Source organism: Perca fluviatilis, chromosome 19, assembly GCF_010015445.1.
Source record: "Perca fluviatilis chromosome 19, GENO_Pfluv_1.0, whole genome shotgun sequence".
NCBI lineage: Eukaryota > Metazoa > Chordata > Actinopteri > Perciformes > Percidae > Perca > Perca fluviatilis.
The window spans coordinates 34,360,404-34,376,665 of NC_053130.1; the positions used below are offsets into that span (position 1 = coordinate 34,360,404).

Genomic DNA, 16,262 nt, shown 5'->3' on the forward strand with positions numbered 1-16,262 from the left:
CTGGGGCCAGTTATCTGAGCACTGGGAATAGGGGCCCAACAGTCAGCTGTTGCCCCCAGGCCCCTTAACAGGTTAATCTGTCTATGGAACGCACATCATTAAAAGGAAAGGTACTTTATTGTCACATACACATACATGTAGCGAAATTCCTTCTCTGCATTTTAACCCATGATGACCCATGATGTTAGGCCACAGTGCTACCCACTGGGCCACCATGCCTCAAACACATAAACACAAATTAAATAACACATAAAAACCCAGCGCAGGTCGCAATTGTCACTCTAAAATGTCTCTTACCTTGGTACCAGGGAGTCCCGGGGTCCCTGGAGGTCCAGGTAATCCAGGTGGGCCCTAGGGCCAGAACATTTTATGTCATTTAACAGAATTTGTACTACTGCAATGTGTTTGCATATGTCGTGATAAACCCTACAAAGTACTTACCATCATGGGTATGTTGCGAATATCCTGTGGAGGAATATTACATTTTACAATATAAATAAATATGAAAAAATAAATATGTAATAAAGTTGCAACTTAATGAGTTACATACATTTTCATTGTTTTGGATTTCAGCCTTTCCTGGCTCCCCAGTTGGGCCTGCAGGACCCTGTTAGAGGAAAAAGACCACTTGTAAACGTCAACATGAACATAATGATTAGATATTGGATATTGTGTGTACTATGCATCATTATTTGTCATTGTTTGGGCGACTTACTCTTGGTCCAGCTGGGCCCTCAAGGCCTGCTTCCCCCTAGAGGATAAATGAAGGAACAACACTTAAAATCTCCATAAACACACACAGCTTGTGTTAGTATTTGGAAAGTCCTTCCATAATGCTGTTTTATCCTACCTTCTCTCCCTTGTCGCCTGTGTCACCCTGTAATAGAAATATCGTAAGGTGACTTCCATGAGCACTAGCTTTTGTTGAAGTGTTAGTTTATTAATTTATGATGGAGGCATTGCTGTGTGTGCAGCTATCTATCCACTGATCAAACTATTACGCTTTACCTTGGGTCCCATTAGGCCTGGAAGTCCTGGTGAACCTGGTTCTCCTTTAATTCCCTGGGCTGCAATGCTCGGATCTCCTTTCTCACCCTGCCATACATAAAGAACAGTGTTTACCTGAACGGAACACAATCATTACTATTAACCAGACACACAGTGGCGGTTCTAGTGGGGGGGCTAGTGTGACAAGTGACTTTGTAATATTAAGCCTCGACCCCCCTCTGGCCCCCCTAACTTTGGCAAATATTTTCATACATTTTTAACCCCACCTTCATACCCAAAGAGGGGGATATTATACATGTGCAGTGATACATAAAATGTAGGTTAACACTGAATGAGTATTCTTGTGTTTATTTTCATATGTGTATTGCTAATCTTTTGTAGAACCAAACCAATGGAGGGTTGGTAGTATGTAACACTTGTGCTCAATATATTTGGTACCCATAAAATCACATGTGGCCCCAGCCTGGCCCCTCCATTTGAAATGGTCTAGAACCGCAACTGTAGACACATACAATAATAAATGGATTTTGACTGATTAATATGGATTTTGATGTCCAATGTAATGCTGTTAATCCTGTCCTGGATACTGATGTTTTCAAAGGTGTCAGTCTGTGATATCTTTGTGTATAACTTTTATCTGAATCTTCCAATTTCTATAACAGAAACTCTTATTGGACACTAAAGGTGGGATCCCCAGATAAAACTCAGATAATGAGAACGTGAGCTGTAGTTGGCATCTCTATAAAATAACAAGTTAGTAAACTAGAAAGTGGATTTGAGTTGAGATTAGTTTAACATTTCGGTACATTCCCACAGATCACCACACATTTAAGACAATCCTTCTTCGATTCAGAGTAAATCAAAGAATGTATGTATGAGTGTTGACTGACAAACGGTACAGTATGGTGAGGTTTGTACAACACAACAAAAACGACTTTTCAGACAATTCTGAAGCAAGGCATTTAGGTTGGCTATTTATACCATGCGTTGTAAAGACCTAAACACTCCAACAAACACCAAGCGAAGCACAGCTAACAGCACAGAAAGGTAAAACGAAGCACATTGAGTCTAAATTGGAGCTTTGGCCAGTCACAAACACAAAACACTGATGTGATGAACATGTGGTTTTACAGACATCCAGTTACTAGAAGAATAAGGATGACTGACAGAAGGACAAGCAGACAGTTAGGGTGCTCATTCCATTCCAGGCCTACCCTGTAGCCCCTCTTGCCAGGGATGCCAGGGATACCAGGGATGCCAGCCTGGCCCTTTGCAGTAGAAGAAAGACAGTTACGACCCGCTGATCTCTCTCATTGGGTATGTAATAACTGCCAAACAAACTGCTTAGAAATGACTTTACCTTTAACCCAGGAGCGCCCGTGAAACCTGGTTCTCCCTACCATGGCCAAGATGGCATAGAGGTCAAAGATGGTGGAAAAGGAAGAAAACAGTTGATTTTTTTTTTTCTTCAAGATATTGAAAAAGACATGCAGACACACATACAGTAGAAAGCAATTATTCATGCAATTGCATGGATAGATTACAGAATGGGCAAACTAGGCACAGCCCAGTGGAGCCCTGGGCCTGAGCCTCTGAAGGGACAAATAATATTTCTTGTAGGGAAGTCAATCAAATGGCTACGAAGACATGCAAAACAATCACAGTGAGATGCACAAGGACTACAAAGAGACATCTGTCCTCTGTTATAGTTGGTATTAAGCCGCAAAGCGCAAAATTTGAAAACAACAACAAAATGTGTTTCTTTCAGTCTGGGTGTCTTTTCCTGTGTAAGAGGGCTGAGGGTCCCATTGTCTCTATCTGTTCATGTAGATGTATACAGTGAAATGAAAAACTGGGACTGATTAGCATCCATCAAGTGCCAGCCACAGCATGATGAACACTCTGAAATTGGTTGTTAAAAATAGAAAAGAAACACACTCGAGCCTTTTGGTTCATCTGTGTTCTTGCTCCTCTTTACAGACTAATGAGTAGATGGTTTAAAGATGATGAACAGTCACAGCTGTGACCACACAAGCACAGACATATAGCTGGCTGGCAGAGGCCCCAGTGGAATCAGTATGCTGTCAACTGTGTTAGCAGAGTGCTTCCACAGATACAAATACTTAATTACCAAATGCAAAATAAACCAGCATTTATCAATGAGTACTTTCCCATTAATAACTAATAACAGGATCAGGACACCACAAATGTATACCCTTTTTCCACCAAAATTAGTGTGTACACTTTAAATACAGGAAAACCTGCTAAAACTCTCCTCCTTTCCCATTGCCAGTAGACGAGTATGCCTGTTTTTTTTCCCTGGGGGGGGGGGGGTCACGTTTGATGTCACAAACCCGCTGGAAAGAGGTGTTGTTAACGTTTAACTTAAACTCTCCTCTGCTCAGACGGATCGCTCTGTATTCATTTCACTCTCTCACTCGCTCCAACACACACTCAGACACCGCCACACACACACACACACACGCATGCACGCACGCACACACACACACACACACAACACACATACACATGCACACACTACGTAATGGCTCTACGTAGCAGTGACGTCACCCATTTGTTTGTGGACTGCTGTTTAGAAGCCAGCAGTTTGTGTTTGCATGACGCCATCTTGGTATTTTGGAGCCAGAAGTGACCATATTTGGACAAAAGGGCAGAGCTGGGGAGGATGACATGGTAAAGCCAGTGTCTCTTCGGTTTTAACGGCGCTGCGCTAAGCTAAACGCTAAGCTAAACGCTAAGCTAAGCACTAAAGATGGAAAGTTGCTGATTTTCAACCCTTCTCACGCAAGTCTTCCAGCAGAGATTTTCCGGCCAGTTAACACAGACCTCAGGGTACTGCCGGGTATTTGTCTGCATGTACGGCAGTACAAAATATCAACAGACTTTCCCTCAAGTTATAAGCTAATGCTAGTGCTAGCTAGCTTTGGTTGAAGAGGTGCTACCGAACACTGAACAAGACATGTTTTGGCAACCAAATGTTTCAATTAAGTTTAAGATGAAAACATGGACAATAACCAAAAACAAGTTGAGTTCTATTGTAATGTCCACAGTGCCATGGTTAGCATTGCTAAGCCTCTATCATGATTGCCATGCCCCTAAAGCAGCCCCTGATTTATTATCTATTTTAAAATAAATGGGACCATAATTTATTATGAAAATGTTTACTTAGGTAATAAATCAAGGCAGAAGTAGGGTCCCCCTAGAATTCCACAGAAACTGACTTATTTTTTAGGCCAGTGGAGTTGTCCCCTGCTGGAAATTAGATCGAATGCAACTTTAAGGCACCTCCACATTGGCTCCACTTTTCAGGCATGGAAGTTGCTGCTTGCTTGCCTCTTAATCAACTTTTTTTTTTACAGCAACCTTTGAGATAATATGAAAACATTCATTCTCTGATATTGTCATCACTGTATCCTGGGAACTGAAGTTCTTTTCACGTTCTAATCACACAGCATCAGAGTGTTATAGCCTAATGGTATCATTAGGGCTGTACTTTTCTCCCTCATGTGTTACTTGGAAGACGGAGATGGAAAGGGACCACATCAGGACAGAGTGTCTGTTGGCCTACATGAGTTTGTGGTCAGATGAAAGCATTTCTGGACCTCCATTATCCCCGCTACTCTCAGAAGGACCTGAGTGGTGATGGCTCTAAATGCACAGAGGGGTTCATTAGAAACGTTCCCCAACAACCAACTGCCCCAAACAGGAAACAGAATCTCTCTTTGATCCATGACCGCTCCAATCAGCTTGTAGCATTCCTCTGGTCCTGGAAAGTTTGTCCTTCGGTCTATTTTAACATCTCTTTTTCCGTGACAAACAGTGGGTGTAGGCCCAGATAGATCTGTCACACTGGCATGCTATGTCATGATTTATCAATATGCTAATCTCTTTCTTAAAGCCATGCAGCTACAGGCTTTCCACTTCAGAGGAAATGTATGGACAGATGGGTTTGAACCAATCAGTCACCCTCACACTTACAGGAACTGCAATCATCTTCCAATGATGCTGCAGGATCACTTGTTTTCACTCTGTTTGTACTGCAGCCAAGTCATCCTGTCACACTCAGTTCCAGAGGGAGGACATGGAGAATCACTGCCAGAGTTGTCATAATATCTTACAAGTACAAGTTCATGTACATGTGTACACAAAAAAGTAAAATAGTATGGTTGGTAACAGATGGACAGGATTAGGCTTACACCAATATATCAGTGTGCTGATACCAAGCTCTTTTAAAATTAAGAGCACTTAAGTTATTAGTCAGCCAGTGTCACTAATGGCAAATATTGAAATGAGGTATTTCGCTAAAAACATTAATACCACATGGTTGCTGGGAAGCAACTATGCCTTACTTATAAAGGTCAATTTAAGATGTTTTCTTCACATTACTCTTACAAGACAGCAGACAACAGTTTAATTGTCTCTCAACTGAGGACCGCTACTTATTAAGGTCTTTACACATCAGGGATTTGTTTCGTGCAAATAATTTACATGCCAGCATATTTTTTCAAACTGTTATTTCTGCCTTGAGTACTTTCACACAGAACACCAATATTACGGGCCGATAAAGCCACATCATTTTTTTTGGGACAAGGTAGATTTTCCTGAGCTTTCGCACCGTGATAAGGACTTCAACCAATCACGTTGTGTTGTTTACTTAATATAATGATCATAATACAACAACAGGAGGGTGTATAGACAGCCAACTGTATTACTCCTTTCAACCTTGACAAAGGCAGCTTTTAACAGAAACACTTTCTGTTCTTACCTTTCACAATAAAAGCCGACACATGTGCTACACTCTATATACAGTCTATGGCTTCACTGTGTACTGTTAACCAGAGGGAATGAAATTCACGCAGAGTATTTTGCTGAAAGGAAACTCAATAAATAGATTACAGTAGCTTAGTGTGTGTAAGCTTTTCCTGCTTCGGCTCCCTGACTGTGGGGGGACAGCACAGGGGGAGACGGAGCGGGAGTCTCCGGAGCTAACGTTAACCCCCGTCACTCCACTCAGTAGTCGGAGAAACCAAACAACTTGGTTGGTCTGGAGGAGCTGCAGGATTTGTTTGTGCTCTAGCTACTGTACATTCACTTGATAACTTCACTGCTTAAAGTTAACTCTCCTCTGCTCTTTCCCGTCCGCTCACATCGCATCTCGTCACTTTCTCTCTCTCTCTTCAGCAGCGTCTCAAGAAAGACCTCACACTGTCCCACGGGCACGGTAGATGAGCTGGCGGGAATATCCAAAACATTTATTGAACAACTGTCGCGAATTTGAATCACTGCTTGTATAAATGGTTTTGATATGAAATATTTGCAGGTTATCACAGGCGATTATTTCGCTTTTTCATGTTGTTTATTTGCCACGCCCCCCGCATGTAAAGGTCTTCACTCTGTACAAACAGTTTCTAATGAATGTTAAGTACAAATTATGCAGTTATTGGAAGTGTCATGCATACTAGGCTGGATTCCTGTTCAAAATGTGCACTTGTGTAAGGTACAATATGTGGTCTAGTTCAGATAAGATCAGAAAAGACCTTGAGAAAGTGTCACAGAGACTTGTTGTTTGCACCAGTCACCTTCCATCATTCCGAAAACCTGCCATTCCCTTCATGTCACGTCCAGCAGTTTCTTCACACCATCACCTGCTTCTCCTGCCATTGTTCTCTGCCAGACAGTCACTGTTGCTTTGTTACCATTCTAGCCACTCCTGTATCTGTGCATACATCCTGTTTCTAACCCTCTCTTCTCCTGTCTCTTCTCCAGACTTTGTTTGCCTCTTTAGACTGCCTTTTGCTGCCAATCATAAACCAGTTCATTGACCGTACACTAAAGTGCATTTATTCATTCTTCTCTGCCTTGGTGTCTGCATTTGGGTCCTCTTTCCTATCGATGGACTGTGATGTTGCATTTCTGCTTGCTCCTCTTAAATCATTTGCACAAATTGTCTGTAGAGAGCCAGGCCATTATTGGGGGTAATTGTTTAATTTGCACACATTACTAATAGCACTGTAATTTTCATTCTGAATTTTTATCCCCACATTCTAAAGGGTACATCCTCTTGAGACCAAGAATGTGCCGAATAAAATATATGTAATAGAATATGAAGTTGATAATTAGTCCAAAAGAGGAAAGCAAAGAGTAATGTTCAATGAATTATCCTCTGGGGACCATGAATATTTGGACAAAATAATAGTATTTGGTATCTTGCTCTGGACCAAAGTGTAAGTATGAATCTAATCCAATCTAAATGCCACTGTGTTCTGATTAGTTCAGGGAATTCAGATTTCTCAAAAATGTAAATGTAAATGGACTGTTTTTATAAAGCACTTTTCTAGTCTTAACGACTACTCAAAGCGCTTTAACATAGTACAGGAACCATTCACCATTCACACACATTCATACACTGCGGCCAAGGCTGCCGTACAAGGTGCCACCTGCTCATCAGATAAACATTCACACACATTTACACTCCGATGGCGCAGGATCGGGGGCAACTCGGTGTTCAGTGTCTTGCCCAAGGACACTTCGTCATGGAACTGCAGGGCCAGGGATCGAACCACCAACCTTCCGATTGGCAGGCGACCTCTCTACCACTTAGCCACAGCCGCAATGCCAAACAATGCTTTTCTATATTTTTTGTTAAAAATGGACATATGTCCTAGCCTAGAAATCTAGACTCACCCAAGCGGCAGCAAATGTAATTTGCAGCCAGGGGGTCTAGCAACTCTCCGTTGGCTTGCGAGCTGGAAAAACCAAACTCTGGCCGGGCCAATCACATCGTGTAGCTAGCTTTGCTACCTTCTTTGTTGCTCTGCTTGGTTGTAGCGCTATCCTATTGCGTGCAGAGAGAATTTGAAAGACAACCGTTTATCCCGCCCCTCGGATTGAGCCCTGCCAATGGTGAGTTCCCAGACCCAACATCTTGATGTAGGTCTGGCTTGTCAGGCTACATATGTCCATTCAAGGATAGGAATCCATTTAATTCATTTTTTCAGACGTATGGTCACTGGGAAGATAATAGAACACGGTGGGTGATTGGAGAATGTAACTTAACCCTCTGCTAATAATATTTTCTCCAGCTGGGTAGCTCATTGCTTCCCATTTGCATTGCAAGGAAAAAAGGCAGAGATACCTTTTCATTCAGTCAAAGAAGTGCAACTGTTTGCACACACTGCCATTTGTCATGAAATCCACTCTCTCTGTTGTCAAAAAGCTTCAAAGCTGCTTCCAAACACAGCTTATTAGATCAGACTAGAGCAAAGTAGTGTATTGTATTGACTATTTCACATTCAACAGATGGGACAAGCTCTTGAGGTGGTAGTTGTGTCTGCTTCCTTCATGGCTAGACATGAAGGCCTGTTGCCTGCTGGGAGCTTTGGAACTACAGAGCACGAGTCTAGAAATGTCATCATTTGTGGTCAGCAGACACTAATGGTTCTTGTGTATACCACAAACCTCTACCTGGCCCAATTTATTTCAACTCTGGCACAAGGCGCCAGCAGCCAGCTCTCTGAGATTATATATAGAACAGATTTCTCATGGGTTGATGGAAGTCTCAACTCCTTAGATGACCATACCCTAACTTTGAAAGATCGGCCTGCAAAAGCACTTTCTCTTTATTATTAAACAGTATAAGCCTTTCCAGATTGCTGTTTCCTGTGGATACCAGCGAATATGCTCTTTCCTTGAAGTTTTTCCGCTTTTGACTTTTTCTTCCTCTTTCCCCCATCTGTCCATCTGTGAGGCTTAATGGAGAAAACAGACACGCGTACGCACGGCTGCGACTGCTACTTCCACTTCCATGCTACCATGGCTAAAGAAGAGCTGCTGCAGGTCAGCTGGGACTCCTCCGTATGTAGTCCGTATAGAAGTGGACAGATATATCAGTGAATTAGAGGCTCATTGGAAGCATTTAGATAAACAAATAGTGCAGAAAACCAAACCCTTGACGCACTATATAACCACCACATCTCATCAACAATAAAATGTTTCTATCAGATATATAGGATCAAAACCAACCAAAAATAGAATCAAATAGGCCAGACAAGCCTAAAAAATAAGAAATGACAAGAAGTGCACTTCGCAATGTGCATCTTTGCCAGGTAAAGCCAGGAGCAACTCACTGCATTCTCATGAAGGGGTTCGTATGATATCGTGTGGAAATAATTTGTATGATATTCTATGACATTAGGCAACTAAGTTTAGCGGTCTTCACAGTTAATTTTAGCCGACAAAAGATGACTGTGAGCTGGGTTTCAGAGCACCGTGAGGTTACGCCCCTTTTAGGGGCCGTTACAGTTTTTGCTTAGCCGACAAAAGGTGAGCGTCATGCAGCGAGGACAGTTAAGTTTAATGACTCGTTAAGATTAGAAAAAAAGATTGTGGTTTAGGTTAAAACATTGATCCCCTTAAGTTGTACTCCTGGGACACAAACACCTGTTTCCTGGGTGAAAGTCTTGTGTTTACCCCTTCATTTCTTCTGGGACACAAACTCTGCTCCCCCGCTTGAAAGCCCTGTGTTTTATGACCCAGACTTCCCCGCTACGCAGACCAAAGCGCTCTTATACAGCAGCAGTCAAAGTGGTGCTGACAGTAAGAAATACGTGGAATATATACAAATTACAATGTATTACATTTTTTGTAGCTGTAAGACAGACAGCAGCTCCTCTAATAAAATACAAACTTTTGAAGTGCCTTTCCACTTAATAAATGTATAAATGTAAACCAAGTTTCAATCATGAAGACTCCAGTGGCCACGTCTATGATCTCGCCATGCATAAATAGACCTTGACATGCCACACACACACACACACACAACACACACACTCCATGCTTAACTTTCACTCTACCTTCTCTCCCCTCTCTCCTGGGAAACCCCTCTTTCCTTCATCTCCCTACAGAATGGATGGAAACATCAGCTCAGAGAAGCAGTGGGGCGGTTAAAACAGACACGCCCTTTCAACCAGGGGAAAATCAAAAGACTAGCAAAGGCTCGGGGGAAAAAAGGGAGTACTCCTTCTTGACATGGACCTGACAGTAGAAAGTCTAAATCTTCAGAGACGACATCAGGGGCCTTCTATCATGTCTCTCCCTGGACAGAAGCGGCAAGTAGTTGCCTTGTAAACAAATTAAACAGCAGCCAGTGGAGAAGAGATTTTTTTAACTAGACCAGGTAGGTAAGGCGACTCAAAGTTCACTCACTTTGATTAACTTTGAGTTTTAAAGGTTATTCTAGATCACGTGTCAAACTCAAATCCGGCCCCTTGCAAATTTTGATCTGGCCTGCATTTCAATTTAGGTTCACAATAAACAGTTGTTTAGTTGCCTCGTTGCCTAGATTTGCGCCAAACCAAAAGGACGGGAAACAAATTTGAGAGGAGAAATTCCCACAGAACCGGTCACTTTGCATATTCAGGCTATGTAACAGGTTGTAAAATACAGTTATTGTTTTGCTTGATAAACTCTTATGATGGCTAAGAAACTTTTTTGCCTACTATTTTAGGGCTTTATGTCGACCAAACCGTGAGACATAAATAGTCAAAGATATTTGTCTTTTTTCGACTGAATGTGCCCTTAATGTGATTCTCATTTTCCAGTGTGGCCCTTAGTAAACTTGAGTTTGACACCCCTGAAGTCCAGACTCAGTTATGGTGTTTTCAGTTGAAGGCTTGTTCATAGGAACAAAACTGGCCATTCACAAACATTTGCTGAAAAGGTAAAACATCTTACCTTAATTCCTTGGTCTCCCATATCTCCCTGTGAAGCAAAACAGAGACAAACCGTAAATGTAACAGCTGACAACAATCACAGCAATCCACTAGAGGGAGCAGGAGATCCTCTATAGGCATTAGAGTTTGCAGCGAGGACTGTCTCCACGGCCTCGCAGAATGGATGTGCAAACTGAAGAAGCATTTGCATTTCATTTAAGAAGTTGTTGTGCAACCTCTGAAAAAAAAAAAAAAGTCCAGATCATAGTGGCTACGGAGGCCTCTGCTGTGTCCTCTTAGTGACCCTTAACTCAGTCGCCTGATGTGCTCATAAAGCTCATAGCAGAAAACAGAATCAGGCTTCAAGGCTGAGTCCATGGGAAAGCAAAGTGAGATGGAAGAATGGCTGAAGTTTACAAGGCAATAATCTGCACAGAAGCTCACAGCAACACAGTTCCTCCAGCGCTCCCAGCGTCAAAACTTTAGAAGGAAAAATCCCTTTCACAGAGAGTCATGTAACAGATATAAACTGTGGCTTTGTTGTGCCAGCAGCAGCCAAACTGTTTGATGATGCCCAAATGACTGCGATGTTTAGTTATGTAGAGTTTAATAGAAGGAGAAGAGTAAAAGTTATTCATTATTTAACCTAATTATTGAATTACTGTTAGTATTGAAACTCACAAACATCAGAGCCATGTTAGAACGCGTTATTGAGCACAATAGCAATATCATGGATTGAATTTTTAAAGCGCTACTAATAGTTCTCTGAAATATTGTATTGAATAACTGTCCAATGTGAAAGGTGCCATTCTGTAAAGATGAAACCACTGAGGATAATCACCAACTCTTTTCTATTGGTGACCTAAGAACTCTACATTATTTCATGGTTTGGACACATTGGGTTCCCCATGCACAGTCTAGGGTAGTGTTGCATGTACACATTTGTTCCACCGCAAGCAAACATTTTATCATTCCAGACAGACAGTAGATACACACTGGATGTAATGGAATTAGTGTAGTGTAGTTTCTTTTGTATGTCCTTTTCCACCCCTTACTGGTGATTGTTAGTAGCTGCACTAAAGAGGAAGTGAGGTAACAGTTAATGAGAATAGGAGGAGGAAGTGATGTTTAGAAAGTAGCTTTTTCCCATGGCTTCATAGAGGGAGCATCACAGTGTACAAATCTGCTTAATCCTGTGCCTTAAAGTCCACAAGCTGGCTTCATCCATAAATTATCCATTATTTACAGTTAAATTAACATGTTTATGTTAATATGTATTTGGTTTGAGTACAGTATGTTTGAGTTTTATTCTCAACTACATACGGATGTATTTAATCTTTGGTCGTTAAAGCATTGGTGCTTGTGTAAATGATATTTACAGATTACAATACATAATTTTAAACACCTGTTTATGTTAATTTATATCAATAATTCTCTACTAATGTACAACAGATAGTTGGTACTTGCAAAGATGCTTACTGTGTGTATTTTTGTGTTCTTTTTCGCAGTTTTACAAAAAAAGTGATATTTTCCTTAATTAAATCCTGCCAAACACAACAACCTGCCTGTTCCTTGGAGAATATAATGCTGTAGAATATAATGTTAAGCTAGCTGTATAGCTGAAGAAGAAGTTGCCTGCAACAACCTTTAGTGAGGACAGCATACTGGATAACAGATAAAAGGCGTTCCCCCGAAAAACGCTCCCAGAGATCGTTTGTTCAAGCAGTAATTACGTCTCCTATTTCCATTTCTAGTGATGGCGCCCTCTAGTGGCCGTAGGAGTTATGACAGGAGCAAAAGAGGAAGTAAGGTGAGGAAGTACAAGAGCGCCAAGTTCTTCATTAGGAGGCAGGTTGGGGTGATGGTAGTATATCGATGACGTTTATGCTTCGACGCAGAGGTCCAGGGTTCGAGTCTGACCTGTGATAATTTCCTGTATGTCTTCCCCCCTCTCTCTCCCCTTTCTCACCTAGCTGTCCTGTCCATTAAAGGCAGAAAAGCCCCAAAAAATAATCCTGAAAAAATAAGAAATGCCAATAAACCAGAGCATGTTTTTCTCCCATCCAGGAATGCTGTGTGGACTAGCCAGACCCTCCGCCACATTTCTGTGGAGGAAGGTCTGGCAAAGCGAGACTATCTTCACCGGCAAAGAAACACAAAGAAAGCAGAAGGTAATGGACATCCGGCCGAAATGAGTGATTTCTGGTGGAAACGGAGCAATCCCAGAAGTGGAATGTCATGGATATAGAAGACTATTCTGAAGAGGACCGCTAATAATTTCAGCAAACCGCTGCTCTGTCTTGTCACTCTGTGCGCTTTCCGTTTCCTATTTTTACACCGCAACGTTTCAGTTCTAAATTTGTTTTTCATTGAATTGCGTGAGTCTCGCGGTCAATGCGTGAGAGTCGGCAGCCCTGAACGTGTTAGCCACAGTAACTTTATATGATGATAATATGTCAGGTTTAGGGTTATGTCGGGTGTGTCTCTAAGTGGCCAATACTATCAATAGAGCTTTAGAGCAGCTCAATATAATTTCCCCTAAACCCTCTTTAAATCATTCTTGTAGCCTCCTACTATCTATAATTTCACTCTCACTCAAGTAAAATCTCAGTTTAGTAATGGAGTTAATTCTAGAGACACTCTCTTTTTTCGTTTTAACATGTTTGGCATCTCTCCTTTTGTCATCTGTAATGCCCCAAAATCCGAGTCTCTAGAAATGCCATATAATGGCTTGGATTAGCGTGGAACAGTTGCTGTGTACATGTACGTGTGTGTCCTCTAGAGGAAGTCTGATAAGCCATGGAAAAGTGCAGGACAAGCACGTGAAGAGTGTAGCGGACATTGCTCACAGCTTCAAAGCCAAGGTTAGATCCTTTAAGCTGCTGCTATCCACACAGTGTGTGTGTGTGTGTGTGTGTACTTTGTTCATCCCTATTCAATACTAAGGAGACTATTTTACAATAACCCAACATCTACTTTCCATTAAATAAATGTCAAAACCATAAATGTGGCAGCATATGCTACCTGCATCATTTTGCGAGGTCACTTCTAAACAACTCCCAAAGCTTCATTCAATAAAAAAAGAAATTGTAAACTGCTGTGCTTGCTGGGACAAGATGGAGGACAACATCCACAGCCCTCACTCTTTAAGCTCAAGCTAACACGGGCTTTAACAACCTGAGTTAGACATCACATGTGAGTGTGTCTTCTTAAGTTTGTAGGTTAAGTTTTAAAATAAGATAAGATAAGATAAGCCTTTATTGTCTCCTAGGAGAAATTAGTCTTGGGCAGTTGAGACAACAAAAAAATGGGGTTAAGTTGCAGTGCTTTCATGCCTATGGACAGTGTTTCCCTGCTGAGTCTGATAGCTTTGTTTCCAGGACAAAACACAGACAGAAAACCTACACTCGGCTACAAAGATGATGATATTCAACTTTTTTGTCATGAACCTTTGAGTTAAAAACAAATAAAACTCCACAGTTAAACTTGATAACGCTCTCAAAACAGGTAGAAAGTGGAATACCTTTGAGCCTTCAGGACCTAGAGGGCCAATATCACCTCGATCCCCCTGTGGATGGACAGAAAGACAAATATTATAACTTAATAGTGATTCACAGAAAGTTGACTACACAGGTTTTCAACCAGGCCGGGATAAGGGGCATCATTTGGAAGATTTTGTCCCCCTGTCCATAATTCCTAACAGTGGGCCTGCTATCAGCAAACAGATGGTGTGTGGACACAACGCAAGCAAGGGGGCAAATCATTTCTTGAAAGCATCTTCTCCTGAGGCGTTCTAAAAGTCCTAGGATTCGTATGTCTACTTTCCTCTAAAATGCCAGCCTACTGCACACAGATAAGAAAACTCTTTTACTTCTGAAAACAATAAAACAGGATGTTTTTAGCCAAATCAAAGCAACAAGGAATAATTAGTATTATAATAATTAGTCCCTGCAGATTAAGGTGACCAGATTTCTGAGACATTTTCAGCTCAGAAGACAGGTAATGTTTTTATCTTTGTAAAGTTAAAACGGGGACACTGCCCCAGGGGCGACACTAGACCTAGAGCTGCACTGGGGGCACAAGCCCCCCTAGGAGGGTCCATGGGCATGCTCTCTGTAAGAAAATGTTGTCTATTTTAACGTTTAAATGCATCAATCTGGTGTACTTTGAAAAACAATTCAGACAACCAGCAGGTTCTATGTGTGGAGTAGTTTTGGAGACATGCCTCTTTGTAATTATGACATATATTAAAAAACATTTTATGGCAAAAAATATTCCCCAAAATTATGCATATGTCTATTTTTGTGCTGTAGTACAACCAGCAGAATAGTAATTATGTGTGAGGTAAGTTTAGAGACACTACTTTATTTAATTATTAAAATATTAAATGTTTTTGGCAAAAACAATTCCCCAAAATTATGATTATGCTTATTTTTTAAAGGTAAGTGCTGTAGTACAACTAGCAGGAGACAAGTTATAATTGAGTTAAGTTTGGAGACACTACCTTATTTAATCATTAAATTAATAAATATTTTTGTTGTATCTCTTTTCGGTCTTGTAGTTTGTAGACGCTCCCTAAGGTGTTGTAGTTTGTAGACGGTCCCTAAGCCCCTAAGTCTTACTGCCGTCTCACCGCCGGCTGCTCGTAGAGACCAATGTTATTTCTCCAGGTTGGAGGACGGCTCATTTTGATGAAAATGAGTTTGTAGCTCGTTGTTTACCTTACTACGGTAGGAAAGATGCGTCGTTTGTGATTTAATAACATTTCACTTTAGAGTAATTGATCACCGAAGTTCGAATCTGAATATCTTTCTAACTTTACCGAAGTTGAGCTCTGAGCAGCGCTTGCTCTGGCAGTCTTGAGCCTGCGCGTGTAGGATGTGCAAATATACGCTTGGTCAATGTTTTCTTTCTTTCATTCCAATTTTGGGTCTGTCAGTCACAGTGAAAACCGGGGACAGCTCCAGCCGGGGACAGGTCACCAAAACCGGGGACTGTCCCGGTTTCCTACTGCAGATACGTTAAAACACATACATCTAAGTCTACCGTTACTCATGGAAATAGATGGTTATTGCTTTATGTGCGTGATGGATAAGCCATCAGTTACTCAGATGACAATGTGTACAGTAGATTGTGTACTGGAAAAAATATTTGCTGTCCAATCTACCCACATCCTGGATGCTATATACTTTTTCAAAAGTGAAACACAAAAGATAGCTCACCTTTTCTCCTGGCACACCTGGCTCACCCTGGAGAGAAAAAAACAACAAAGTGTGTACATATCAAGCCAGTGTTTCAGAATTTAATATTGAAAAATAAATTGAAGGCCACCCAGATGATTTTCTGATGGTGCTGCATGCTAAAGCCTATCACAAGAGAGACAACTTCCTGCTGGCTTGTTTTCCATAGTGAGAGGCATTTACAGGACTCTGACCGTTTGTCTGACCTCAAAATCTACATTCCCCCTTTTAAATAATCTGTGATGATTAATGCATCATGTGGAGATCTACTCATCACATCCAA

At 41.4% G+C, this 16,262-nt stretch overlaps 1 protein-coding gene across 17 annotated transcripts in view; it reads right to left on the reverse strand.

Annotated features, from left to right (window-relative positions):
• Positions 1-16,262, reverse strand: part of col13a1 (collagen, type XIII, alpha 1) — a 169,877-nt gene that overhangs the window by 37,709 nt on the left and 115,906 nt on the right. For 13 of the 17 annotated variants that reach the window (XM_039783682.1, XM_039783675.1, XM_039783670.1 and 10 more), the window contains 12 exons: positions 15,962-15,988; positions 14,263-14,307; positions 10,762-10,788; positions 9,882-9,926; positions 2,369-2,404; positions 2,223-2,276; positions 1,009-1,095; positions 851-877; positions 716-751; positions 551-607; positions 442-465; positions 298-351 (listed from right to left, as the gene is read on the reverse strand). In XM_039783682.1, the coding sequence (XP_039639616.1) occupies positions 298-351; positions 442-465; positions 551-607; positions 716-751; positions 851-877; positions 1,009-1,095; positions 2,223-2,276; positions 2,369-2,404; positions 9,882-9,926; positions 10,762-10,788; positions 14,263-14,307; positions 15,962-15,988 (519 nt within the window). The remainder of the gene's footprint in view (positions 1-297; positions 352-441; positions 466-550; positions 608-715; positions 752-850; positions 878-1,008; positions 1,096-2,222; positions 2,277-2,368; positions 2,405-9,881; positions 9,927-10,761; positions 10,789-14,262; positions 14,308-15,961; positions 15,989-16,262) is intronic. The other 4 variants (XM_039783684.1, XM_039783685.1, XM_039783673.1 and 1 more) reach the window with 3 other exon arrangements.